This window comes from Amphiprion ocellaris, chromosome 23 (assembly GCF_022539595.1).
Source record: "Amphiprion ocellaris isolate individual 3 ecotype Okinawa chromosome 23, ASM2253959v1, whole genome shotgun sequence".
Taxonomy (NCBI): Eukaryota; Metazoa; Chordata; class Actinopteri; family Pomacentridae; genus Amphiprion; species Amphiprion ocellaris.
In genome coordinates this window covers 11491008-11518831 of record NC_072788.1, presented here as the reverse complement: position 1 = coordinate 11518831, position 27824 = coordinate 11491008, and the positions used below count along the sequence as shown (strand labels likewise).

The 27824-nt window shown below is 39.3% G+C and overlaps 1 protein-coding gene across 1 annotated transcript in view; it reads right to left on the bottom strand.

Annotated features, from left to right (window-relative positions):
• Positions 1-27824, bottom strand: part of LOC111565691 (phospholipid-transporting ATPase ABCA1-like) — a 197552-nt gene that overhangs the window by 23847 nt on the left and 145881 nt on the right. Inside the window, exons 40-48 of the mRNA XM_023265879.3 lie at positions 22707-22830; positions 17776-17905; positions 17274-17394; positions 10785-10847; positions 7982-8088; positions 5491-5632; positions 4523-4657; positions 1649-1752; positions 381-473 (exon numbers count right to left, since the gene is read on the bottom strand). Of these exons, the coding sequence (XP_023121647.2) occupies positions 381-473; positions 1649-1752; positions 4523-4657; positions 5491-5632; positions 7982-8088; positions 10785-10847; positions 17274-17394; positions 17776-17905; positions 22707-22830 (1019 nt within the window). The remainder of the gene's footprint in view (positions 1-380; positions 474-1648; positions 1753-4522; positions 4658-5490; positions 5633-7981; positions 8089-10784; positions 10848-17273; positions 17395-17775; positions 17906-22706; positions 22831-27824) is intronic.

Genomic DNA, 27824 nt, shown 5'->3' with positions numbered 1-27824 from the left:
CTAATGGTATGAGCACCAAAATTCTGAACAATACCTTTAGGAAGAACTGTATGGAGTTTGCATAGTTTCATATGAATTATGTTCTTCTTTGTGAAAGTCTTACACAGCTCTTCTTTGTTGCAGCAATACATATAAAAGAAACAAGCTTTCTTTTTCTTTCTGGAAAAACTTGAATCCACTAGTATATTCTTTTATTACCAATATACGTGGGATTATGCTATTCATATATACAATATAAATAACAGAACACTTTGGTGGGAGACAGGGACTTCTTTTATCTCAACTCAAGGAACTTCAAAGATTGTCTTTTTTTGTTTTTTTTACTGTTTTATGTCTTCTTAGTACTTAGCGGCAAAAAAAAAAAAAAAAGACCCCCTTACCTGTTCTTCAGATGCTGGATGCTCCCGAGACACTTGAAGCGTCCATTTACCATGATGGCCATCCGTGTGCACAAGGCTTCACACTCCTCCATACTGTGGAAAGAAAAACACTGGCGTCACAAATGAGAAATAGTAAAAAAAAATACCCAAAACTTGAGTCGATAACATCTTAAAAAGAAGACATTGTACCATCTCTTTCATCTGTTAAAAAGCGCTCCACTCAAGGCTAGGAGTTTGTAGTTATTCCAGGGTAATCAATTTTAAACTGCGTCAACTTACATCTTCGCTCATTTTCCACCCTCACAGTTAAAGTTTGGGCTTGTGCATTTCTACATGTCTACACTGACACCTTAAGTGGACGACAAATTTGGTAATTAGAGGCAGAAGAAGGGACCATCTGTAGTTCTTATTATCTCATTTTTTCTCTTTCGGTGTTCTGCTGGAGCCATTTGTAGGTGAGGCGAAAACCTGTGACGCCTTTCTGAGGAATGGTGCAATTAGGATTATGACTTTGTAAAACCTGGTGAATTTGCCACTTAACAAAACACAGCCACCTGGTCATGCCATGGACGATTGGACGCAGCTCAGCCACATTGCCCGGGACGACAACAAATGCTTTCATTTCTCCATGAAGGCGACACATGTAATGAGGATAATATATTCCAGACGAAACAGCAGCACAGATTATTCACATGCACTGCCAGGAGCGCAAATGAATCAGTTTGGGAAATTGCAAAATAAATACGCAGCGAATTGTTAAATGTTCCATATTGACTTGCGCCATCAGGTTTTAAATTTCACACAAAAATGAGGATTTAAAAAAAAAAATAAATAAATAAAATAAATAAATAAATAAATAAATAAATAAAAACCTGGTGGCCAGACACCACAGAAGAAAAACTTAGGAAACTTAACTTTGCTCCAGGAAGTCTTGGATAATGAAAAGACTCACTGATATTGACAGTTTCTCTTTTCATGAAGGAAAAAAAGAAAAGGCGCCAGTCAGTCAATAAGCCCTCACGCTTCATGAAAGCTTTATAACAGCCGATGTGTTTCTGGCAGCCAGTATTAACTGCCACACAGGAAACAATACCTTTCAAGTAAAGTGTAACACCAATCAATTATAATTACAATATTTATGCCTCACACTCATTTGTGGATAATTTGGTTGCTGTGCTTCCCCTGGTGAAGAATCAGAATAATTTGACTCCATCTTCGCAGGTCAGGTGTGGATCCGTCAGAGAGAAATCGATGGATTAGTGTTTTACCTGTGTGATGTGAGGATGACTGAGCGTCCCTCTTTGATGACGCTCAGGATGCAGTCCCACAGGAAGCGTCGCGCTTTGGGGTCCATCCCGGTGGTGGGCTCGTCCTGCAGTAAATAAAACCTCTTTGAAACTATTTCCCTACATCGGCACAGCATTTAAGAATGAACTGTCAAGTGGAGCAGCAGACCATTTAATGTAAATAAACACAGAAAAAGTCTGCTAACATAAGAAACACCAACATTCGAACTAGAACCATCAGGACGGAGGTCATTTTCACCCCTTTTCAGTAGTTGCAAAGATGTAATTTCATGATACAATTATGTTGTTTACTTTCATCTATTTTTTTACGAGGCTTGCTAAAGTCACAATTTAAAATTCAGTTTTTTGGGAGCATTAATTATCACCTTTTGTTTACACAAAGTTGTTGTAAAGGGACAGCACAAAATGATGGACGAGGTAAGTGAAGGAAATTTTGAAGAATTTTCTTAACAAATGCAGCATTATCAATCAATGATCGATTACCTGCTAATGCAAATTGAGCACAGATTTAGTCAATGGACACACAATATGGCGGATCTACTACATATGCCTGATAAAGGTCTAACACTGAAATTTCGCTAATAAATGCATGTTTGCAAGTTAGACAGAGCTTGTTGGAATGTTTTGGGTCTTTTACATATATCACTGGGAGAAAGAAATGCTGTGCTAATAGATTCCAGCTTGTTTTAAACACATAATCTGTGGCCACAGGTCATTAAGCACCACAGGAGTCTTTGTCATGGTGGCCCTTTTCTAGCTAAACCAACACAATGCTCTGTGCTGGTCACCACTGAACTTCCTTAGTCCGAGTGACCGTGGGAACACACAACCCGGGCACACAGCAGATCTGCAATATTTAAAGCATGTATTATCTCAGAATAAGGTAGTGAATCAGATCAGAACACAGTAAAGAATAAATGAATCAGACTGGATCGAAGTGGGAGCAAAAAACATGTGATTGCTAATAATGTTCATGATTAAACTATGGGTACAACAAAGAAACAACGTAATAAACACATTTAAATAATTTATTAATGTAGAAGGACGTTTAGTCAAAGAAATACAGTTTGGGTAACTGTTGAACCAACACGTGTTGCGTCAATGCTGAGTGTAGCATTTTTTAATGGTTCTCTATCAGCTTTAAAAAAGATACTAGATGTGTAATCAACCCTTTTTCGGTAAAGTCTTGAACTGGGATATGCAGGGGTGTCATTTTAGATAGAGTTGAACAGAAAAGTGATAAAACCTGCAATAGTAAATGGGCAAATGTAACTAGAATTGGGAACATAAAGGAATTATCACATCTGAACTAAATTCAACAGCAGTGGCTTTTCAGACTCAAATGTAAGAAAGCTCTTTCCAGTTCAGTCATGAAAACACCAAAAGCAGGTTTATTTTTTGGAACAATGGTGCTCCATCCGTTTAGTAAAGGTGTACTGAAGCAGCTCTGAGTATCTGCAGTTTGCCAGCAAATTCACAAGACATATAAAAACACACGGGCATCCACTACAAAGGCAAATTCTGACTATAGCCATGCACACATAATGGGGACACATACTGAAGCACAGTCCAATACGGCACAACACACACACGCTCAGGGTCTCGGTGACTTGCTGTTTCCTTTTCCTCAGGGCTAGTCTGTCCATGCACGATTAGAGAGTGACAGTACTCAGTCCATTGGCTGGTTTCGTTCCAGACCTGGTTCTCCCTCACTAGCAGAATCCCCTACAAATCCCACAGGGTGTTTCCATCACCGTGCCCAACGTGTCCCTGTGCAAACCCAATGTGGCGCCGCCTCAAGGCCGCCTGGGCTCCCCGGGCCGGCACACAATACTGAAACTGACAGTGACAACATATTATCCCACCGCCTCAAAGTGAAGGCTAGCCGGGCTCTGCTGGGTAAATAAGGAGGTTTGGACTAGTGCAGCTTGATAGCTCACAAACAGAGCCAGAAACAGCTGGAATGGTTATTAAAGTACATTAAATTCATTATGGATTCTGAGTAAAAATATTATTTGCAGCACCATCTGCATAAAGCAGAGCATTTATAATAATATACTGTACAGAAATTTGTGAATATCAAAATGTGCATATCCAATTATATGTTGCTACATAAGAAAGAAATACTAAATATTTCTGCTTTAGTAGACCATGTGACGCTGCAGCTGGGACATAGGATAACAAGTAAACTCTGCAAAAAATCCTAATGAAATGTTGCTTTAATTTAGTGAGCTTCAAGTGTGACTTCAAGTCACTAAAGTTTCGTAAAACCGAGACACGACTTCCTAATGCCACTTAATTGAAAGCATGTGATGCAGCGTATTCTGAGTCATGCCTTCATTATTCCTCCACTGGTGAGAAAAATGCTTTTGCCCTCAGTTTTACGTCCTGATGAACAGGAATTTAATATGTGCAAACACAGAGATGTGTGCTCCACAGTTTTCTCAAGGAATTGGTTCTTTCCTGGGAAGCAAAAAATGGAGTTAAAACATAACCGGTGAGTGACCCCTGAAAACTAGACCCTTCTCATCCACAAGTAATGTATTTGTAATCCTTTGGGGAATTCTGTGAGGATTAGCAAGTTTGATTCATATCTTGCTTTTTCAACTTTTCATATCCATCCATCCATCCATTATCTATACACCGCTTATTCCTCACTAGGGTCGCGGGGCAACTTTTCATGTCAGCCCAAATTCCGACACTCTGTCAACGTCTTGCTGCTTATGTGGAGAAAATAAGTGACCTGCCATAACATCTGCACAGCATTAATAGTGATTAAAAGTTTTATACTCTTAATAAAACAGCAGTGCATCACAAAGTATCAGTCAAGCTCACCAGGAAAATCACAGGAGGAGAACCGATGAGGGCCATCGCTGTGGAGAGTTTGCGTTTGTTCCCACCGCTGTAGGTTCCTGCAGACTTGGTGGAGTATTTGACCAAACCCAACTTCTGGATCCCCCATTCGGCCACCTTTAAATGAGAGAAACAAAGTGACCACTATGGTGTCATCACCAGTCCTATGATACCATGATGGATAATACTGTGTCTTGGTGCTTCAGTGTATTTGAGATCTGTGGTTTTTAAGGGTAAGACATGACAGCGGGCATCACCTTAATCACAGGCTGCTGAGGTTTTTCTGTTCTTTCAGCTATTTTAATAACATCTCAGCAACAAGGAGCATCATCAAAGTGCAAGGATTGAGGTGATACATTAAATTTCTTACACTTGTGGATGTATCTCTTTACTGATTATACAAATAAGACAACACAAGGGCTTCGTTTGGCCACCAAAAAAAAAAAAAAAAAAAACACATCACAATGGGCCCCAGCAAAATTAAGAGTTATGCTAGCAGCGCAGAACTGGGTCCCTTAACACTGCAGTGAAGACATCAAAGCGCTGGCGCCTGGTCTGAAGCCCGTGGTCACCGCCAGCCTCTTCCTCTTTTGATCTTAGTGCTGCAGAAGCGGGCGGTGCGAGAGGAGAGCATGGAGGCCGCCTAGGGCGGGCCACACCACTGGGCATGGTGAATAATGTAGAGCCATAACCCACAGCTGCTGCCTTTCTTCCACAAGCCATTTTTCATTATGTATGGCTTCTCCCATCGAGGTTATCTATCACTTCGACATATACTTCAGTTTGCCCTACATGCACTCTAGTTGAAAAGTAGTTTGATGGTAAAAACAAACCCCAAAAAAACATTTTGGCAGGAATCAAACATGGAGTAGTGGAGAAGTTGAGTTGATTTACAGCTAATCTACTTTGGCTATTAGCTGGATTCATTATGTCAAAACCGCAGTGGTTACCATGGCAACCTCGTTTTCCGGTACCCCTCGTAATCGGGCGTAAAACTCGAGATGCTCCCGTCCAGTCAGCAGGTCATCAATGGCATCAAACTGGGGACAGTAGCCCAAGTTCTGGTGGACGTCCCTCATTTCTGTCCGTATGCTGCAAAAGAGACACATTAGTTTAAAAGAAGTGCATTAAATGCATCAGTAAAAGCAAAAGTAAGACATAAAATGAGAATCGCACACTTTATTTCTGCTGTGTATTGTATTTCAGAGTCCTATGAATTTTAATTCAGAGACTCATCAAATATTCACAATAACTTGATAAGAAGCAGAAAATCAGAGCTGACCCAATCAAGGCCGGTGCTTCTCTTTGAAACTTGTCCAAACTAATATGGAGCAGCAGAGAGGTTCATTTCACATTCTGTACTTGTAGTCTCATGTAGGTGTCCTCAAAAGTCTCTCCCTCTCTCTCTTGGAAGCAAAAAGCAAACAACCAACACACACTCACAAAAATACTTGTGCTATCTTATCCTGTCACTCAATTCCATACACACCAACATGCCCCCTCTAGAGGTCAGTAAAATAATGACAGCAGCAGTTCTGGCTGCAGACGTGCCCTTTCTGCAGTCTACAGTATTACTACTTTCACCACCTGCAGGCAGCATGTTAGAGCTGATTTTCTGTTAGAGCTGCCGGGTTTTTTAAACATAATACTGGAGTCATATTTTCCCTTCAAATGTTGTTTTCCTGGAGTGACTTTCAGCCACAGGGAAGCTAAATATCAGCATGTTTTCCATTGAACGAACTCCAGTTGTAGGGTGGTGCAAACCTTTGTGAGTGTTCGGACATTAAGAGCCCCGTGGAACCTCTTTCAGGGATGTTTTTAAGGGAGAAAAAAGGATCTGCTTTGGGGTTGGTACTTTAGAGCAGCCCTAGAATAAGTACTAAAGTAGAACTTGAAGAAGACGACTGTAATTTTTTAAGTTCACCATTTTTTTGTTGCTCTCTTAAAGTCATTAATCAGTATGCAGTCAAAACAACATGAAATTTACCATATAGGCTAACATCACAAACCTGTCGTTCTAATTCCTACGTGCTCATAGAACAGGAGTTATGTCCACTAAGTATTATTTACTGTTTTGGACGTTTTTTGATGTTACCCAACAATGGAAACAGAAAGGCTGAAAAGGCAGATTAATGGGCTGTTTCAGGAAATTTTTGCACCACCTTGTGCAATTTGATGTCCTTCTACATCTCAACAAGGCCATGGAGAACCAAAAACTCCACTGTAAAAAATTTATAATGTTAAAAAAAAGCACATTCATAGTCCTCAAACTTCTGTATTTTGACGTAAATAATTGGCGCACCATTGGTCTATATTGTGCCGAAAAAAAGCCGAACGATGAATGAAATACCTCCGTTTATGGGAGCATATTTAGAGCCAATGAAGAAAACCTGGTTAACAAAGAAAGTTGATAACCACCACCACGATACCCATTATAATCTCTAAATAAGAGTTTTAGGTGTATTCAAGTCAGCTAACTCACACAAAGCCTACCTATGTCAAACTTGCTTTCTAATACATCCCCCCAACCTACTTGCCTAGCTTGCAGCGTTTCATTTTGCAATCGGCAGACATTAACACCAGGCAGTAAAAAGATGTAGAAGGTAGGTATGAACAGCTTTTCCTTGTGAGCCCATAATCACATATAAGAGAGACAATTGCCAGGAGAGCAGAAACTTTCATTTAAGAGATGCTGCTTTTTCTCCTCCGCCGATCATTCCTCTTGCCAATGCACAGAAAGCGTAATGAGCTGAAAACAGAAGAGTGGGTGTACTCACATCTGTTTTTCTCGCTTTTCAGTTTTTCTTTCCCCTAAAGGTCTCCGAGATTTTTTCTTTGATCTCTTTTACCCGCATTAATCAACATTAACACTGCTGTGTAAGGCCTTGCTCTATTCAGCTCTCTGTCTTTGTTGAACACAAAGTCAATTACTGGATGTATAAATGAACAACTATAGCAACCGCCGTTATGCACAACCAACCGCAGATCACACTCAACCACGCTGCCTTAGAGACGCATGCCGAGGCAAAGGAAAACAGTGGTTTGTTCCTAAAAATAAGGTCTTTCACTCAAGCGCTTGAGTCTCATATTGCTGGTGTCAAGGTTTTTTTTTTTTTTGGCATGTACAAAGATTCCTCATGACTGATTTTGTAAGGTTGGAAAAAAAACAGAAAGCAAGGTACAGCACGAGGATGTGAAAAGGAATGAAATATGTGCAAGAGTTGGGGAAAAAAGGAGTAGAGAGCAGCATTTCTGAGAGAGAAAACCAAGGCTGAAATGGCTGAATGTATGAGAGATGCTACCTAGCCAAGAAAAACAAAGACTGAGATGGGAAAACAGAAGAGCGAGTGAGCAAAAAAAGAAAATCCCCATCTGAGCAGCCATCTTGGGTGGCTAATTATGATGAGTTACTCGGTGCACTAGTGGGAGTTAGCGGCTCACCTGTATCCATTTAGGAAGGCCTCTCCGCTGGAGACCGGTATGTCTCCTGTCAGCATCTTGAACGTGGTGGTTTTCCCAGCGCCGTTGATTCCCAGCAAGCCGAAACACTGGTGGAGACAACAGGGGAGGCCTCCGTTAGGAAAACACTGCTTTGTAGACACAAGCCTCATTGGAAAACAGACAGGAGAGAGCTGCACCGTGTGACATTTTAAAGATCCCACATGCTCTTTTCTTTCGAATATTCATTAACCCCTTTAATAACAGTTATCTATAGGCTGTGCAAATATTAGTTCGCTGCATATAATTGGAAGAACAATTTATAGTGCATGCATGGCTGGTTCAGTGTTTGGTAAAATAACAAACTGATACACTGTGTTCTGTACACAAACAAAACAACAGACACTAAATCAACACGGCAGGCACACAGGAACAAATACTGTAAAAACTCCTCCGATCCCACAAGCATTTCTTCCTGACTGTAAATTGCTACAACAAACACTATCCTCTCTCTGTATTTTCTTCCTGATGCTGCTGATTTTTTTTTACATCCCTCTGGCGGGCGATGGTGCTGGAAGTCGTCTCGGCGGAGCCCCGCGGTCACATGACCCGCCTTAGGTGCTCCGGCTTCGCATAAATATTTGATTCCAGTCATTCATTGATCCCTGCTTGTTTGTGACCTGTGCTTGTGAATGCAAAGAAGAAGAGGGGCTAAGCTTGATGTAAATAATGCATGAAAATGCAATGTGTGATCAGCAGAGCCTCGTGAATCACAATATTCCACTGGCATTTACATTGGGCTCTGGGTAAACACTGGCAGGGAGGATGGATACCAGTGAAAAGCCCGCTGAGCACGAACGCCTGTCAGCATTTGAGATTAAGTTTAAATCAAGCTTTCAGCAGTACAGTGCAACAGTGACAGCCTGTATGTCCATGTGTAATATATAACATGTTAGAATGAGGGAGGATGCAGACAATTTATAGATTTCTCTGTCCAAAAAACTTCCTTTTGTTGCATTGGCTAACTTGGTTTCCTGCTGCCAATCTACTGTCTTTCTCCTGTGTTTTAGCTCGCACACGCTTGGCTGTATTATCATGACATAAAACAGGACTGATAAGGAGATTACTGCTCCTTCTAATGCTTTCTCTATGCAGTCTTTGGAAGATCTTTAGATTTGACTAAGTTAGAGGAAGGACTGAGTCATAACACTCGCAAATCTTCAAGAAATACCAGCACACATGTCTATATTTTGTAAAATATGACGAATATTGTTCTAGGAGCTTCAGTAAAAGCACTTTGTTTAAGATTCTTCAAAAACCTGAAACTGAGAATCTACATGTGCATCATTAACATTTCAATATGTTTACATTTTCTGGTGCACCTTAAAACAATGAATAAGATGAGTCCAGTTGATATTTACTATATCTCTCAGAATTAACATGATCTGAATGAATGATAATCTGCAGACACATTATTAATATTGAATTTAAAAAAAAAATATTTTCATGCATGGTACATCTGGAAAAGTAAAAAAAATGATTAACAACCTAAAAACATAGACCAGATGCTTTTTATAAAACCCCACAGAATTAACAAGACCTAATGATGTAGAATCCACACACATTTTTAATATTAATATACTTTTTGCATTTTTGGATGTATCCAGTGCATCTTTTGGTGCATCTGAAAGCAAAATATGAACGAGAACCTAAAACCGAAGTCCAGTTGCTTTTTTACTGAACCTCAGAAAAATAACATGACCTAAATGATCGAGAATTTACACTTGTATTTTTTAAAAATTCTAATATTTTTGCATTTTTTGGTGCATTCTTTGATGCATCTGAAAGTAAAATATGAATGAACCTCAAAACAATCAGCAGTTGCTTTGTATCGTACCTCATAGAATTAACATGACCTAAATGATCTAGAATCTATACACATTATTTATATTTAAACATTAATTGCACTTTTTGATGTGTCCAATGCATCTTTTGGTGCACATGGAAAAAAAATTATGATCGAGAACCTAAAAACAAAGTCCAATTGCTTTTTTCTAAACTTCCTAAAAATAACATAAATGATGGACAATCTACACATGCATCATTATTATCGAAGCTTTTTTTATATTGGTGCATCTGATGCATTTCTTGATGCATTTTTTTGGTGCATCTGAAAATAAACAATAGGTGAAAGTCCAGGTATTTTTTACTGAACTTCAGAGAATTACCATGACCCGAATGACTGTGAAGCCACACACACATTAATATTCAGATATTTTTTTTCGATTTTTTGGTGCATCTGATGCATGTGTTGATGCATTTTTTGATACATCTCAATAAAAAATGAATGTTCAGTTGCTTTTTACTGAGTCGATTGATGACCTGGATGACTGACAATCTATACAGAAATGATTATGATTCAAATTTTTTTTTTTTCATTTTTGGTGCATTTTTTGGTGCATTTTATTGGTTCATCAAAGAAAACTTAAAAAAAAAAAATTAAGTGGCTTTTCACTACATTTTTACCATGACATACACACACAATTAATTTTCACATATTTTTGCATTTCTTGGTGCGTCTGATGCATTTTTTCTGCATTTGAAAAAAAAAATCGTTTCATTTGATGTCATTTATGGTTTGCTTTCAGATGCACTCAAAAATGACATATTTTCTCCCATATGGTGCTGCAAGTGAATTTTAAGTAAATGCAAGAAAAGTTGTCTTATGTGGATAAAAGCCAACAGACTATATGCTGATGTGATTCAGCAGCAGCAGCAGCAGCAGCAGCAGCAGCATCTGGCTCACCTCTGCAGCAGGGACGCCCACACATAGCCTGTCCACAGCAGGGGTGCTCTTCCGAGGGTATACCTGCAGGGAGCAGACAATAAAATGAATCAACCAAGCAGCCGGAGAAGAAAGAGAGAAAGAAGGAGAGGAGGCGGGAGGCAGGGAGAGCTGAGGAGCAAGACAGTGAGAAAGATAGCAGAGAGGATGGCATGAGAAAATATGGAGCGATAGACCAGAGCAGCAGGAGAAAGGTGAGATGGAAGAAGCAGGTGGAGAAAAAAAAGGAGTGGAGGAGGAGGGGAGAGTCGAAGTGAAGGAAACACATTTTAACACGAAGGGATAATTTGCAACATTTAGAGGGAGCCAGATGGGAAAAGCTATTAAAGTAAAAAAAGTTAGACACTTGCAGAGGGGAGAAGGAGAGGACATAAAAATGAGTATTTGCGAGTGCAGTGACAGTGTTCAGGAGGAATTCTGTCTTGACTTTAAGTACCACCCAACGCCAACATCCTTTTAGCTTGTTAAAATGCATTTTACTGCAGTATTAACTGATTTTTTTTGGTCACTTTTTGACACTGACATATTATTAACAGAAATACTGTCTAAGGTGTTGCAACAAACATGCCAACACATAGACATTCATCTATTAACACATCCAACAGACATCAGAGTGATATTAGCATTCATATGTGGTGTTTCTAACCTGAGAATCTATTGAAAATCCAACCTCCTTTTAGCTCTGTTTTGGTCTCCACCAACTCCTGAGGCAGATACCCGACTGTTTAACTGTTCCACTATGTTTAGCGGGTAAGCTAAGCTAGGAAAAGCCATGAGAATAAATGCAGTGCCTAATACAAAGCAATAAGATAGAAGCACAACACATCACCTAAAGTAAAAATAAGCTGAAATAAGACTAGAATAGAAAAGTAAGAAGTAATACAGGAAATTAAACTTTAGTAGTAAAAAATTGTCACACAAAAACTATATATAGTAGGTAGGTAGCCACTGACTGTCTCTTAGTGAGCTTCTTTTTAAGAAACCGCTGCCTGTTACCACTGCAAACAATGATGCTACCAGCACTAAGAGTGACTGAAAACACTCAAGTTGTGTGTATTTTGTCAGATTTATTGAAAAACAATATGCAAAAAGCTCACACTAGGTGACCTTGCAATCGTAATGTTGACATAAACAACAGCAAACAATTTGATTTGAGCTAATTTCCCAACAAGGAGCCAACTAAAGTTTGATTGAACTTCAAAAGTCACAAAGCACTGAACAACAAACATTTCCCAGCCAGGTATACAACTTTTTTGCGTCCCTTGAAACAGATCCATTGTTGTCTTGCTTTACATTTCTTGTGTTATATTTTCCTGAACATGTATTCTTGATGGTATAAAATGCAAGATTTTCCTAAAACACAATGCATAGCTTTAAATTATTTTTTTCTATGCAACAAATGTCAAGTTCAGAGACTCACTGTTAGTGGTAGTTTTATACATTTGTACATTTAGGTTTCTCTCCTGCAAGACTGCATATACACACTTGGAGATTGAACATTTAGACGTATGCCTACAAATTTCATTTTACAAGTTTCTGTAGGCTATTAACTGCTATTAAGTTGCTGCTTAGTTTTATTTTCCACCTTTAGGTTGCACTGCATGTCACCCATTCTTTATATTTAACACGATCTGTAAGTGCTGCTTTAACAAACTAATGCATTTTCACATAACATATTAGCATTTTATTAAAGAGCAACAGAAGCTGATGGGATTTTTGCCATTTAGTTTAGAGATATCCACCATTAATGGTGTCCAATAAGGTCAAACGTGTTGTTGTTGCTACATGGAAAGGAAAGAAAACACCATTTTCATGAATATTCAGCCTCCAGTCGACACCAAGACCATTAGATGGACATTTCTGAACCTCAAGCTCAGCCAAGGAAAACAAGACGCAGAATCTCATCTCAAAGAAGAGAATGAAACTTCTCACACTCTGATTGTGAGCCCGTATCCTGCTAAGATCCTGTTGCGACATTGGAAATGAAAAGGTGGTTGATGTTTTTCACACCTCACTTGAAAAAAAAAAAAAACTTCCACACATGCGCCCACAGCTTCCCCCGCTGACCAGCATTTGCATTCAAGTCATCTGAAAATCTCACCAAAGAAGCCTCCACTTGAAGTGAAGAGGGTTTGTTAAAATTTAAACAAAATACAAGCCAACGTTCAGGAAAATGAAATATTTAATGAACAAGGTATTTTTCCACATCCAAGACTATGTAAAGGTTTGATATGTTTTTAAAGTGGTTTGAAAGTTGTGTTGTTCTTGCTCTTGCATGGAAAGACAAGACAAGGCCTTTGTTGCTGTTGCTGAGTGTGACAGTTAAGACATTTAGAATTCAAAATCAAGGACAGCACTGTGCCCTTTTGAAATATGAAAGAGCAGCTGTTTTTTTTTTTTTTGCTTTTTAAAAGTTGAAAACGTAGTTCTCCATGAGTGCTGTGCGTGAACATTCATAAAACAAAAAGTGACAGCACACAGTCTTCTGTATTAAGTGCACACCTTCTGTACATGGTTTCTAAACCAAATGTCCTCCATAAAATGAGAAAAATTTTGAACGTTACCAAGCAAATGTCGATGTAGAGCTTCTACTTTAAGATTAACAAACAATGACAATCCATTTATCAGGCATTTGGGGCATTAAAAGATTAAAACGGAAGCAGGAGTTGTAGAGACCCATCACTTTTTTTAGTGCCGACTGTCACCTGCACACAGTACCGATCAATCCAGATTACATAAACTACCTCTGATTTCAGTGTTAAAGCTGCATCACAGCAGCCGATGCATGTATAGAAGGATGCAAACAAAGGATAATTCCCCTCTGAATCGAATACGGGCGAAGCTGTCATGACAAACAGGCTGATTTCTAATAAGACGAGACAGTTGAGAAAATGGGATGCAACCTTTAAATACACATTTAAGTTTTAAAACAGGCTAGAAGTTCAGAATGCTACATTTCAAACAGTCAATTATGACACTCAAAATGCTGTATTAGTCACCAACATGCTTTCCTTCCATTTCCAAGACACCCAGTACCATGATATACCTGCAACAGCCTCGTACCAATCTGTAATCCTGTTTGTGTTTTTCCCCACTACATATCAATTCAGAATAATCTTCAGCAACGAGAAGAAGAACACATGTTTTTATCAAATCATACAATTTTTACTTTATCAAATTAACTGAGCCACTTCATCTCAAGTACCTCCGGCAACTGCAGAAGCACCCTTGGTTATGAATCAGTGTTTAATTTGCCCAGAGGGATTTTATGCCAATGAAATGATAAAATACAAAAACACACATTACCTTGTGAGAAAACAAAACTGGAAAAACATTCCACAAAAAACATAATTTTAGAGAAAATAGAGAAAATCCAGGAAAAAATACCAAAATCTGTAAACACTTTAAACCAGACTGTACAGAATAAATGCATCCATCCATCCATCCATCCATCCATCCATCCATCCATCCATCCATCCATCTTGTTATTCTAAAATTAAATGTGCAAATCTTGAAATAGGGCACTTGATGATTTTGCTCGGACTTTAATTGCAATATGAATGCTTGAAAACACATCTAGAAATTATTTTTCATTTTCTTCATAAACAATTTGATTACTGCCAATTGTTTTACAATTAAGGGGTTTACAGGATTAAAGTTAAAACTTTACTTAATCATCATTCATATTTATATCCGTGACATAAAAAAAGTGTCAAATCTACTGGGATATGTAGCTGACAGTAGCAAAGAATTCAAGCTAGTTAGCTAATGCTGCAGCAAGCTAATATAGCATAACAATATTAGCTCAATATAAAGTCAGCTAGCTAGTTACTGCAACAGCAGGCTAATATATAATAACAATATTATCTTAATCTAAAGTTAGCTACTTAGTGAGTGTTACAGCAAGCTAACATAGCACAATAATATTAACTGAACCCAAAGTCAGCTATTTAGCTTTTAAGACAGACAGATAGTATTACATTGTTTAATGCTAATTATCTGTTATTGTACTGTATTGCAGTGGTTCCCAACCTGTTTGGCTTGGAGCCCCCCCTATAAGCTGCACCCCAGCCCCATAAAGGATAAGCCCCTTCTGAATTGAACATAACTGTCATGATAAACAGGCTGACTTTACATACATATATGTTTTGCTAGACAATGGTGGGCTTCTGTAACCATCCAACACAGAGCTCTTGTCATACGAGTCTCATTGGAATCATCACATTATCACATTAGCATACTCATACTATGCCAAGGTGCCACTCATCACTCAGCCTCCTAAATTCCAACAGCTGTCACAAGGTTCTTTAAAAGTTTCCCTGTCAACTTAGTGAGTGACTGGAAGGTTAAACTGACAGCGCTGGGCCCAGGGAGACGCTCACAGACGGACACACTTCCATTACAGTCTCCATCGATTACAGCACCGACGCTAACGCAGCAGCTAAGTGGAGGCTAGCAGGTGGGGCGCGTAGCAAAACACTCCTGTTTAGAGCAGCAGGAAAAGGAAGGGGAGGAGCAGGGATGTGACACATGATTGATGGCCTGTCGATCGCTTCAGAGGCATGCTCAGATTTATGACAGGACCCAGCCTGTGGCGCATGGCCACCGAAGCCATGCGCTCATTGATCAATTTGTTATCTACACCCCAAATGGATGGGGCACAGCTGTGGTGGGAGTCAATGAGGGCACTGCAGGAAGAATCCTGATGCCTTCTGCCAATGCACTGCTGTTTTTGTGCGGTGATGGGCCACTGTGTCTCATCTCAGAGACGTACTGTCAACCATGAAGGTGCACATGAGCAATAGCTGGGCTGCAGACGAGTTCAATCAAATCGAATGTATTCAGTGGCGCCGTTTTGAAGCAGTGTTTGCAATATAGTAGACATTTGTGCAGGGAAAATGTGCATTTAAGGTAGCTCTACAAGTTTCAGCCGAAAAAGGAACATTCCTACAAGCCTCTCCAAGTTTTCATCCAGCAACATGATTTGTAATCCAACTGTTTTACCTGGCGCTTGTTCGGTAATTACACTGGGGAGTGTGGCACTTAACTGTGTGTGTGAGCAATGAGTGAAAGATTAGGTACGGCGACAGTGGGGAAGACCAAGGTAGCAAAGGAGTGAAGAAAAGGTGGTAAAGTAGCAAAAGGGCTGTTAGATCGCCCAGCTGTCGGCACTGGAGCTGCTGCGCCGATGCTTCCTGCTGCCACGCCATCCGCAGGGAGGGAACATCTGCCGCCGGATGAGACGTTAATCTCGGTGGTGTTGAAGCATGCACCGCGACGGTATGCTCGACTTCACCTACCTACCGCGAGGAAGCCGAGGGCCTGGGTGCAAACGGACCTTTACGCCCTTAAAAATGCCATCTTGTTTGCTTCTCGTAGCCACTTAGGACATTTGTGAGTGCGCACAGGTGCATGCCACCACCCTGTCTTTCCCATTTACCCTGCAAATGGAATAATGCAGGTGCATGTGGAGGGAAAAAACCCACCCACACTCTTCCATATGTACAGATGAAGTAGGTTTCTGGTGGTAGAGCGGCAACAAAATTAACTCTGACCAGAGAGATCAAAACAGTAATTATACAGATGAAAAATGCAAAGATAAAAAAAAGAAACACGTAGAAAAAGAAGTGCATGAAATGGGCCTGCAAGCTTATAAGTTATTCACTGTCAGGAACTATCTTGAGTTGCTGCATTACATTACAGCACATCTTTAAGTTGAACCGCATGTGAGTCATTATTTTTATAACACTATTGATGAGTGCTGCTTTAACAAACTAATATATTTTCACATTATATATTTGCATATAATTAAAAGACAACAGAGGCTGATGGGGTTTTGCCACTACATTTAGAAATATCCAGCTATAGCAATGGTGGACAACATCAAACCTGTTGGCGTCGCTAATTGGAAAGGTAAGAAATTACCATTTTGATGACTATTCATGAATATCTACACCAAGGTGATTAAACAGGCCAATGTTTCTGTTAAGGCCCAAATGGTGTAATGCAGATATGTTTGGAGGAAAAAACCCATCCACACTCATTTACATGTACAGATGAAGTCAGTTTCTGGTGGTGGAGTGCCACGAAAATTAGCTCTCACCAAAGAGATCAAAAAAAGTAAATATGTGCAGTAAGTGGTACAGAAAAATGATACATGTGTGTTGGTGGTGTGTAGGTGGCTGTATGTAAAAATGTCAAATTTACATGTTCCACGAATGTGAAATGAAATGCTGGTCACGCCAGTCTGAATGTGCAGTGCAGAGCAAAAGGTTCTCAGAGGGCAAGAAAAGGCCAAGAGGATAAAGTTCACCGTCCTGATAGCCTCAAGGAAGAAGCTTTCTCTCAGTCTCTAGTTTCATGTAGCAACCGCACATTTTATGAGCAAAAAGGGTGATAAAAATGGATTAAAAGCATGAAAATGAAGTGTTTAAAGTGTCTGTATATCACCTTGGTGAGGTCGCAGATCCTCAGGAGGTCATTCTGGGCTTTGCCTTCATAAACCCGCTTACGTTCACGGGCGACGTCGATGTCCTCCTCCTCCGCAGCCAGCGGCTTTGCTGAAACAAGCCTGGCAGAGAGAGTCAAACACAGTTGGCATAACACCCTTCATTAAAATTAACATGAACTTGCATGGCTAATTATCTCAGTCAAAGTTGAAGCTCAGTGAAACAATCTCTGCAATTTTCATAAATAGCACAAGCCACAAGCGTTAGTTTTTATAGCAACTTCACTTTTAGAGTAAGTAAATACTCAAAAAAGAAGGAGGTTTGCCAAACACATCCCTGCTGCAACAGATGTTTTACATAAAATGAATCTACAGTGCATTTAAATACAAGAGAACATGGAAAAATTGGTGTATCTGACTGAAGTACTGACAAATTTAATAAAAGAAGATAACAAATCACATTTTAACGGGCAAAAGAAGTGTTTTAAAAGCAACCACTGTTACCGCGGTTTGCAGAAAAACTTGTACTGGATGAGGATTGTGATGGCAAACATGACGAATCCCTGGATGGACATGGCACAAAGGTTTTTTCCCACCATGTCCCAACTCAGTGGGTCCTGGAAACGGTCTTCTCCTGATAAAAAAACAAGGACATGGAGGCAGAAATGTGAATGAAAAACAGCCAATACACACAGGAGGAGGTGAGTATTTAAAAATACTATTACCAGGTGTCATTTCATTTTAATTTCCAACCCTTATAAACAAGCTCCGAGGACAATTAAGCAGAGATGGTGTCAGAACAAAAAAGAAATTACCAGATGTTCGCTTTCATGGGCAGCCAATATATATTTTTGTCAAAAGTTAGTAGAAAGCTGTATTTTGTCAGCGCTCTTTGAAGTGCTTCTGAGACATATTTTGCTGAAAGCCAGCAGTTTAAAATGCCACTTAGCCTTAAAATTAAAAAAAGAAAAGGCAAAAAAAAAGAGAAACAAAACAGAAAAATATGGCTGTCACCTATGTGAGGAAATGGATGACATCCTGTACTTTTCATGTTGAAGGCTTTTTTGGCTAATGAACACGTAAGTAAACTGGTGACAGCCCTCCACTCTAACCATTTTCAAATCTGCTCGCTCTTTCCTTCCTCCTCCTCCTCCTCCTCTCAGTTTCTACAACCCTCAAGCCCGAGGGGGGAGAATAAGGAGACAAGAAAAACGAAAGCGCTTTCAGTCTCATTCTCTGGTAAATAGCCCCTCTCCACACCAGCCCTTTTAAGTTGTGATTGCTTTTCTCTTTCCTGCTCTCCACCACCGCCGCAAATGATTCCTCAAACCACTATTTCCTGCTCCATCTCTCCACAGATAAAACTCCTCTTCCTCTTTCATATGCCTCTTTGCCTCTTGATGGCCTCCTCAACCTCCAGCTCCACCCCTACAAACTCCGGCTCGGCTCTCCTCCCCGCCTCATGTCTAAATTTAACTCCTGCAGGGAGTGGAGGTGGAGTGGAACTTTGGGAGCCTTTTTACCGGTCAAATATTGTTTTCATGGAGAAAGTGGCTTCCTTTAAAGGCGACACTCGCACTGTTTAAGGCGGAGTGTGTTGCTATTTCACTTCTGTGTCGTAGAGGAATGCACTGGGATTGGGATCCTGCAACCAACGCAATTTGTACGAGAGTTTTAATTTAGCTGTGGGTGGGAGGAAGCAGGCAAAAAAATAAACTGTGGGTCCAGGGATTGACTCATAACCAGACAGACAGAGTCAACAACTGAAGTTGAAATGAAAACTAAAAAAAATATGACAATACAAAAGCAAAGCAAGGCATACTCAGTTGTTACTGACAAAGAAAGAAATAAACTGGACATCACTGCAAGAAGCGTGCAGATCTCAAAGACTGGGATCGTGGCAAACCAAGGCGTTTTTTCATTGATCTGTAATGAACCTAAGCACAAAGCTTTGTTTATGTTTGCTGTCACTCAGGTGACATAAAAGGAGAGCAGGCAATTGTTGTATGTAAACAGTTTGAGACTGAACTCTATATGGAGGTCATTAAGCCTCACAAAAGTCTTTGTCATGGTGCCCGCTGCTAGCTAAACCCCCACAATGCTCTCTGCTTGCCAACACGTCTTTAGTCTCTACAGTATTACAGGAACAGCCAGGTACTACAGCTAATTTACAATACATGTTCTGCCATGCATCTAGAAAATACAGTTTTTCTCGTCTTTTGGAGCTTGTGCTGCCTGTTTACCTATTACACTGCAAAGCTATTCAGCTGTCAAACAAATACACTAGATTGATTTGAATAAAGTTATCACTGTGTTAGCGTAGGTGAGTGACACAGGTACTAATTTACATATGTGAGTTTCGACTTTGACGAAAATCGTGTTATGTCGTTAATTTTGCTTCTATTACTGTCAGGCATAAGTCTCTTTTCGCATTGTGGAAGTAGGTAGTAATGGTCAGAAAAGTAGCAGCAGCAGGATTAAGAACACAGTCCAACACAAGACTCTATTGTGTTTTAACCCTCTGAACCACAAAACCCAATAGCAGATTTGAGAGACAAGTTATCTAAAAAAAAGTTTCTGACTGTCCTTAACTACTTATCTGTGATGCGCTGTTCCTTTCAAGTTAGCCAAATCTAAGCTTAAAATAGTGACATGTCTTTAAAATTGCATCTTTTACATGTCTAAAGGAAAAAAAAGCCCAAAATATAGTGTTTCTTGAATCAGACTCAAAAAATGATGCACTTCTGAGTGCAACCAATAGGTCATTTGTGATTCAGGTACAACCACCAGCAATGTAACTAAGGGATTTTTTTGCCTGCAGGCAGTGTTCTACAGAGCAGATAAGATACAAGTATGGAAACATGCTAGAAATTCAAGTCATAAATTATCTATATGGAAAGGGGAGCCACAGTTTGTTTCGGGTAATGGCAACATAAGTGTACTTGGAAAAATGTTGTCCATTTTGACGTCAGGTTTTTGAAATTTCCAGTGATTTCAGTGCTTAATTAAAGAAATGCAACTGTCTTTTTTGAATGATTTAAGGAATTATAGTTTTGTTCTTCTGCAGTCTCTCCTTCTAGCCATGGTTGTGCTGTTTCCACAGAGGTGTGGACTTTGTATTTCAGTGACAAATGAGGCCACCGAGAGAAAAATGTGACAGGAGCAAAACAATGCCCAGAAACTGCTCGAGGTTCAGAAAGTTAATAAGTGGAATCCCATTCTGTTGCTCCTGTGCATGACCACAACAATATTCATGTGGGTTCTGTGATATACATGTGTTAATGCGTCATAGTATTCCTTTGATTTACAAAAGTCAACAATGTGCCAGAATAGGTAGCATAATATTGAGAAGTAAAAGACTGGAAGCAATCAAGCATGAATGTAAACAAAACAGGACTGAAATGCTTCAAAAACTGGTTATGCAAATGTTTTGTGTAGAATATTTCTTGAGGGTTGTTGTCCCTTTTCAGGAACTCACCAGTCATATTGTGTTTGTTGCTGTTCACTAAATGACGGAACTGAGGTCTTGCAGCTGGTTAAACGAAAGAAAAGCAGCACCACTGACAGTTTTGTGCTTTTAAGCGGCACAAATACAGGAGAGCACAATGGAAATTCATACAAATAGCTGCAGCAGCTAATTTATCACCACAGACTGACTGCTGAGTCCGAGGAAATTGCATCTGAAACTTTACATCTGGTAAAATTCGTCTTTTAATCGGACACAGGGTAGATTAGCCGGGCTGGAATGGACAAAGAGGGAGAGGAAGAGAAATCCAAATTAAAAGATGCATTATAAAGTTTACCGAGCGCTCTCTGCTTAGCAGCACAACACAAGACAAAAGAGCAGTGATGCACCAATCTGTCTTTTTCACAGAACTTTACTTTTCCGTTTCCTTCAGTTGATTACTTTTCCTGACTTTTAATGGCTTAGAGAAACTTCACTATAGTGGGATACTTATTAGCTATATTTGCCTTTTTTTTTTTTTTAAACATCGAAGGAGTTTGAACTAAAATCTCCCCATTTTCTTTACATTATTTATACTGCCCAGGGTTTGCTGTTTGTTGTTCCTCAGTGTTCATCTTTTCCCTCTCTCTGCTCTCCTCTCACCTTGGCAGGTCGAGGCAGATGGCTGCCCAACCTGAGTCTCTGAGGTTTCTACCTGATAAAAGGGAGTTTTTCCTCCCCACTGTTGCCAAGTGCTTTCTCAGGAGGGAATTGTTAGTTCTTAGCGTCACTCCATGAAGCCCCCTGACATGACATATGTTACGATTTGGTGCAATAAAAATACAATCAAATTAAAAAAACCGCCTCTTTACCTAAAATGTCCTCACATATTGTTCACTTTGTGAAGTGTTATTTTCATGATCCAACACATTGATAGACAGCAAAAACAGTTATTTCTTGACTTGTCACTAATTTTTCTTATTAAATATTCTGAGTAGGGATGTTGCCCCCAATCTGGCATGATTCATGTATTACTTGAACCACCACTTACTCTCTAACACTGTAGCACAAGGAGGAGGTCACTTTAGTGTTGACAAGTAGAGACTATTGTGGGCTTTAGCTCATAAAGAAGCACCATGACAAAGTCTTCTGTGATGCTTAATGACCTTGGTTAGCACATGTAAATCAAAACAATCTGGGATCAAACAAGGATAGTGTTCCTATCTTACAGTGGCATATGAAACAGCTACCATTGTCACATATCAGCACAGAAAAAAATACTGAATGTGCTCAATTTGTTTTGATATTTAATCAATGATCAATTGAAGGTGCTGTATTTAGTAAGAAAACTGTTCAGATGCATAACACCTGTGTAACAACAGATGTAAACAAAGGGTCAGGCCTAGGTCCATGTGGCTACAGATCAGTAAAAATTTGCCTTGATCAGCTGGGTATGCATAATTGTGAGTTCAGGTGAGTACCACAAAATCTGAAAAAAAAACAAAACATGTTGCCTGTTTCCAAAAACACCCCAAACGACAGACATTTCCTTTCAAGCTCTCTTAATATCATATTGAAAAAAAAATATTGTTTCCTTTAAAAGAAAAACATGTCATAAGCGTGAGATATGCGAGTGTTTTTAAGCCAGGGTTTTATAATAAGAAAGATGCTGCTCTGGTAAAAATTCATTGTACTTCAACATGGAACATATATGGATTTATGGATTTGTTTGTACTGTTTTCACTTATAGTTGAAATATGTTTGAAAACTTAAAATAGAAGCCTCACATGTGATGTTACTATAAAATGACTTTCTGTAAAGATGGATGTTTTCTAGGGGTGTAACAGTACATGTATTTGTACAGTAAATTCTTGGCCTTTCAGATCAGTGCACGTGTAGCAAAACCGAGGTATGCACTGAAATGTGATTTTTGTGTACCCAAACACCCCTCGTGTTTCCTCTATATCCTGCTGTGATTTCAGCTTCTCACCAAAACCGCTGTAGAGGTCTGCCATCGCCTGGTTACTGGCCATGTCGATGAGCCCTCTGCCCAGACAGAAATGTGGGAAAATCAGCAGCACCTGCTTCACGATGTCGTTGATGCGGGTGACGTTCTGTTGAGGAAAACAAACGCACAGATATGAATTCCTGGCACGTGAAACTTATGAATAATACAGCAGGTCCTAATGTGTTGACCCCCCGCCGTGAACTAGCATGGCCAGAGGAGCGAGAGCTTTGTGCAACTCCCTGACGCAAGTGCAGATAATTAACAAACACCCTGCAATCCACGCTGCACGCTGAGCGTTGCTGTGTTGCGAAGCTCCAAAAGGCATGCAGAGGGAGCACAGTGCATCAAGGTTCATCTACCTCCTTGATGCTGGAATTTAGCAAACGCTAGGGAGCATATTGAGTGATCTGTGTTGTAGCCCACATGTGCAAACACAAGCAGACAAGTCGATGCTCCAGCAAACAGATGCTCATCCTGAAATCATAACTAAGGGTAGAAGGAGCATTCAGAAACCCAGGAGACACACAAAAAAAACCCCAGGCACTCTCTTTGTCTTTGTTCTGATAATGTACACAACAAGAAAAAGACAGATACACATAAACACAAACCAGAGCATATTGTTTCAGTCTTTCACAAGGCATACATAAAAAGCCAGTCTTATCTTGACTGGGTATTTCCCGGCTGCAACTCATCTCTCTCCCGAAAATTGCACCGTCCCTTTTCTCCCTTCTACTCCCCCCATGTGGCTTCAATTCAGCGGCCTAGTAAAGCACAAAAGCAATAATTAATTCAATGAAGCCACAGTGGACGAAGCTGCGACAAACTAGCTCAAATAAGAAAAGAAGTTACAGTAAAGAAGAAAGGGGTGAGAGAGGAAAAAAGCAGAGAGAAGGGAAGACAAAATATAACTATGTTTGGTGCCGCATAGTGTTCAAAACCACGTTCATGCATTATGCAGACTGCTTCATTGCAGCATAGTCTTCAAAGCTCCGCCGTACATGGGGAGATAAATTCATCATCTCTGTTTTTGGGCGAGTGTAAAGATTAGGTGGGGTTGGGGCGGAGTGCAATTTGTCAAAGCTGTGCACCAGATTTCCACATGATGGCCGGTATTGTTGCAGAATGCATTCACAGATGTGTGTAAATGCTCTGTGAAATTAGCTGCAGTGACTAAGCATTCAGTTGGCAGCCGTGATGACTACATGAGTCTGTTAGTCTAAAAAAAACAAATTCCAAATGCCAGATTTATAGATAGTTTAGTTGGGTAAGTTTCCTCGATGTTTGTCTGCTTTTTAAAGTAGTTTGATGTTTAGCACACAAGCTTGTTTGCTGTCTTACAGAGTTGCATGAGAAGATTGTCACCACTAGGTCAGTCTGTGCCTAAGACTAAGTTCTATAGATTATTTGGACTGAATTTTTTGAATTTCATGTTTTCTTACCTGGGAGTGTTTCTATTTTCATGTTCAAAAAAAAAAAAAAAAAAAAAAGCCTTTTAAGGGTCCTATATCTCCAGAAATAGAACTCCAACAGGCATGAAATTTAGTGAAGACACAGACAGAATAGCTTCCAGCAGATCCAAATGATTAAATGGTTTTAGCAGGTGAGAATTTCTAAATCACTGGCCCTTTAAACTGGATGATTTTCAAACAAGGGTGATACTGGGGCCCTACATATATATATATATATATATATATATATATATATATATATATATATATATATATATATATATATATATATATATATATATATATATATATATATATATATATATATATATATATATATATACACACACACACGACACAGCTGGATGGAATTCATTATTGAAAAGGATAAAGAAGAGTACAATGACATCTATGTTCTTTTTTCCCCATTTTTAAGGGCCAGCAATAAAATGTGGTCTCCACTGGTCAACTTGTGTCTTTGCACAAATAATGGTCATATATATATACAGAGAGCCCTACGTACACCAGTTTTTTGTGCTACTACCAATAAGTTCACATCAACATTTAGTCAAAATAGCAAAACACTGGAACTTGTCTTGCCATATTCACTACACATCAAATTTGACTGATGTTAGAAGCCTCAAAGGTCGGTGAAATGACCAAACACTGGGATACACAGGACACATAGGAAAAAATACCACTTTTTTCAAAAAATTTGCATTTTTGCCCCATTTCCAGCAGACTTTGATTCCTAGTTTTTCTCTATTGGAGCCATTCAATCATCTGGATCAGTTGGATCACTATTTTCTTTGTGTCTTCAATCAGTTTAATGGGCATGGAAATAACAATTCTGGAGATACTGAACCCAATTGAAGGCAAAAATACCAAAAAAAAAACACAACCACTGACCACCCTTATGTCTATAAAAGCTAAGATGGGTGTAAAGGCAGGAAATTAACTTGTCATGAGACCAAGTCGGTACTAAAATTCTGAAAATGTAATGATATCTATCTTCAAAGGCACCAAAGCTATCATCAATACCACAACCATAATATGTAGCTGACTGGAGATTGTGCAGATTGTGCAACAGAACCGCTGAAAAGCATCTCAAAAGTCGTAAATGGAACTATTCAGTGTGTCAGTCAACAGCCAGGGACACATTGTAGTAGACCAGAAACAGCATTCAAAAGAGGAAACGCCTCAAAGTGACCCAAGAAGCTAAAAGTCAAACATCTGGGAGAGAGTTTCAGTTTTAAATATATGCTAACAACACTCTATAATAATAATAATATATATGATGCTGCTGACAATGCTACTGGTATTACCATTCAGTCTGTTAACATATAGTGGTGCGTGTGCATGCTACGATGGCAAACACAGCAGCTTCTGTGGTTTCACTGAGCCACACCTGACAACTACTTTAATTTCAGTTCAATTCAGTGTAAATATACAAGTACATAGTCGTGAAAATCAAGTTAACAACATTGTCAAAACATCATGGGTGGTGTAATCTTAAAAAATGTGAGAAAAATACATTGAAATGACAAAGAAATGGTAGAAAGAAAAAGAGCACAGCAAACTATTTCATTGGTTTATTTTCTGGACAACTCTGCTAATTACCACTTCACATCTTTCTTCTATATCGTGTTTATTCTTGTTTTACATAGATATAAAGCAGTTATCTGTTTACTGTCTTCACACTGAGCTCACCACATGCTGGTTTCATATTCACCAGACAGATGTGTGAGTTTTATTGATCTTCTCCTCCAACTCTTACAATAAAGCCTAAAAGCACATTTCCCAAAATATTCTGCTGTAAACTGGCATATTTGCTTTGCCTGCTTCTCCTAATCCCACATGATTATAGCAGGCATTAACAGATCTGATCACAAAGGGGGCAAAGCTTCAAATGCAAGTCCTTTCACTCAACCCCATATCGGATATATAAACTTCACATTTAAGTAGGAGAGAATCTAACAGTCTGTTTTGTGTGGATTTATGTAGAACTTGTGTCAATTCCTGAAAAACCACTCCCTCAGAATCTGCAGATTTTTTATGTACAACACACATTTAATACATTTAATGAAGCCATGCAAAGTTTTACTCTCATACTATGAAGATTTTCAGAGTTACAGACCCTCAGAGAACAAATTTAGTGCTTTTAAATGCACACCTCATAACTCCATAAGTATAGGAGACAGATACATGAAAGCTTCAGGGCTAAAAAAAACACATCCGAGTTCTGTTAAAAACTGCAACAAAATCAATTTTACATCCATTCCAGGTGTCACAATCTAAAGCTAAATCTTAAAAACGTCCTCTTCTTTCATGATACTGAAATATTTTTGCTGCACATTCACTGTAACGTGCCACACAAGGGCATCCAAGTTAAAGAGAAGACAGCAATCTAACTTAATCTTCTCCCTTTGTGGCAAAACATACAGCAATACTAAAGATCAAAAGTGGACATGCATATGTGAAGTGATTTTTTCCTCTTTTGCATGAGTAGGTGGTCACTGGCCTAGTTTCTCACAGGCAGATATGAGACTGTGATGGAAAGGCTTCACTGATCATCATTTCAAAGCAAAACCTTCAGATGTCCGGCAATGTGCTCAACAATAATTCATCATGCCTTTTATCTTCATTTATACGTTTGCTTGCAGACTAAAGCATACAAAGAGCTGCAATCATGCTCCATAGCCAACAGCATGCAGCACAAAATGTTGGAGATCGAGTACAACAATCTGAAACGCTGCATTTCCTTTAGCTTTAATTCTTAAACAGCACAGACTAGTGGGATTTAAAAACAGCGTTTACTCTCAGCTGTTTTTCTTTAACCAATTAAAGCAGCACTACCAATATTTTCATTACATCTGGAAAGGAGGATGTCTTGCAGCAGAAAAAAAACATCCTTTAAGATGACAGAAACGCTCTTTTCCTTACCGGGTGTAAACATTTTATGTCAACCATGCGCTTATCCCCCCTGTTGTTCACAAACGTATGTAAATATGAACTGCACACACACACACATGGATTTGCTGAAGGAGCCTCTGTTTTTTTTTTTTTTTTTTTAACCCTCCAACTCGGAGCTTACACAGAGATAAGACAGTCAAATAAATAAAGAGCAGCTCTGACCTTGGCTGAAAGCAGCACATCTGTCTGGAGCAGAACGCAACACCTAATTTGAGATCAATACATAACACAACACATCTTCTCTCGAGTGCGTGTTCATCAAGGAGATCTAAGAGGCTCTTAGTCGGCTGGGTGATGAAACGCGGGACAATTTTCCCCCTTATGTTTGCGCTGTATGCCCATAAATCATTTTCAAATGGTTCTGAAGGTGGTATAGTCTGTGCCGTGCTTATCTGACCCATATCGCTACTTGTGCTTATTCCCACAGCATGGCTTCATTCATAACGCTGGGAATCTCAATGAAAGCAGACAGACACAATATATGGCCAAGATATTTTCTGTAGATGATATTCGTGGTGTTTTTGATCCTTTGGTGGATTAAAGGAAGAGTTTTTATGAAAATACTGCAAAATGTGAGCTTTGTTTGATGCACTGTGGAGTGATTTTTGAAACTTTTGTTTAAAAAAATGTCTTCTTAAACAATAAATACTGCTGGACTTGACACAGTGCTTTCGTTCCA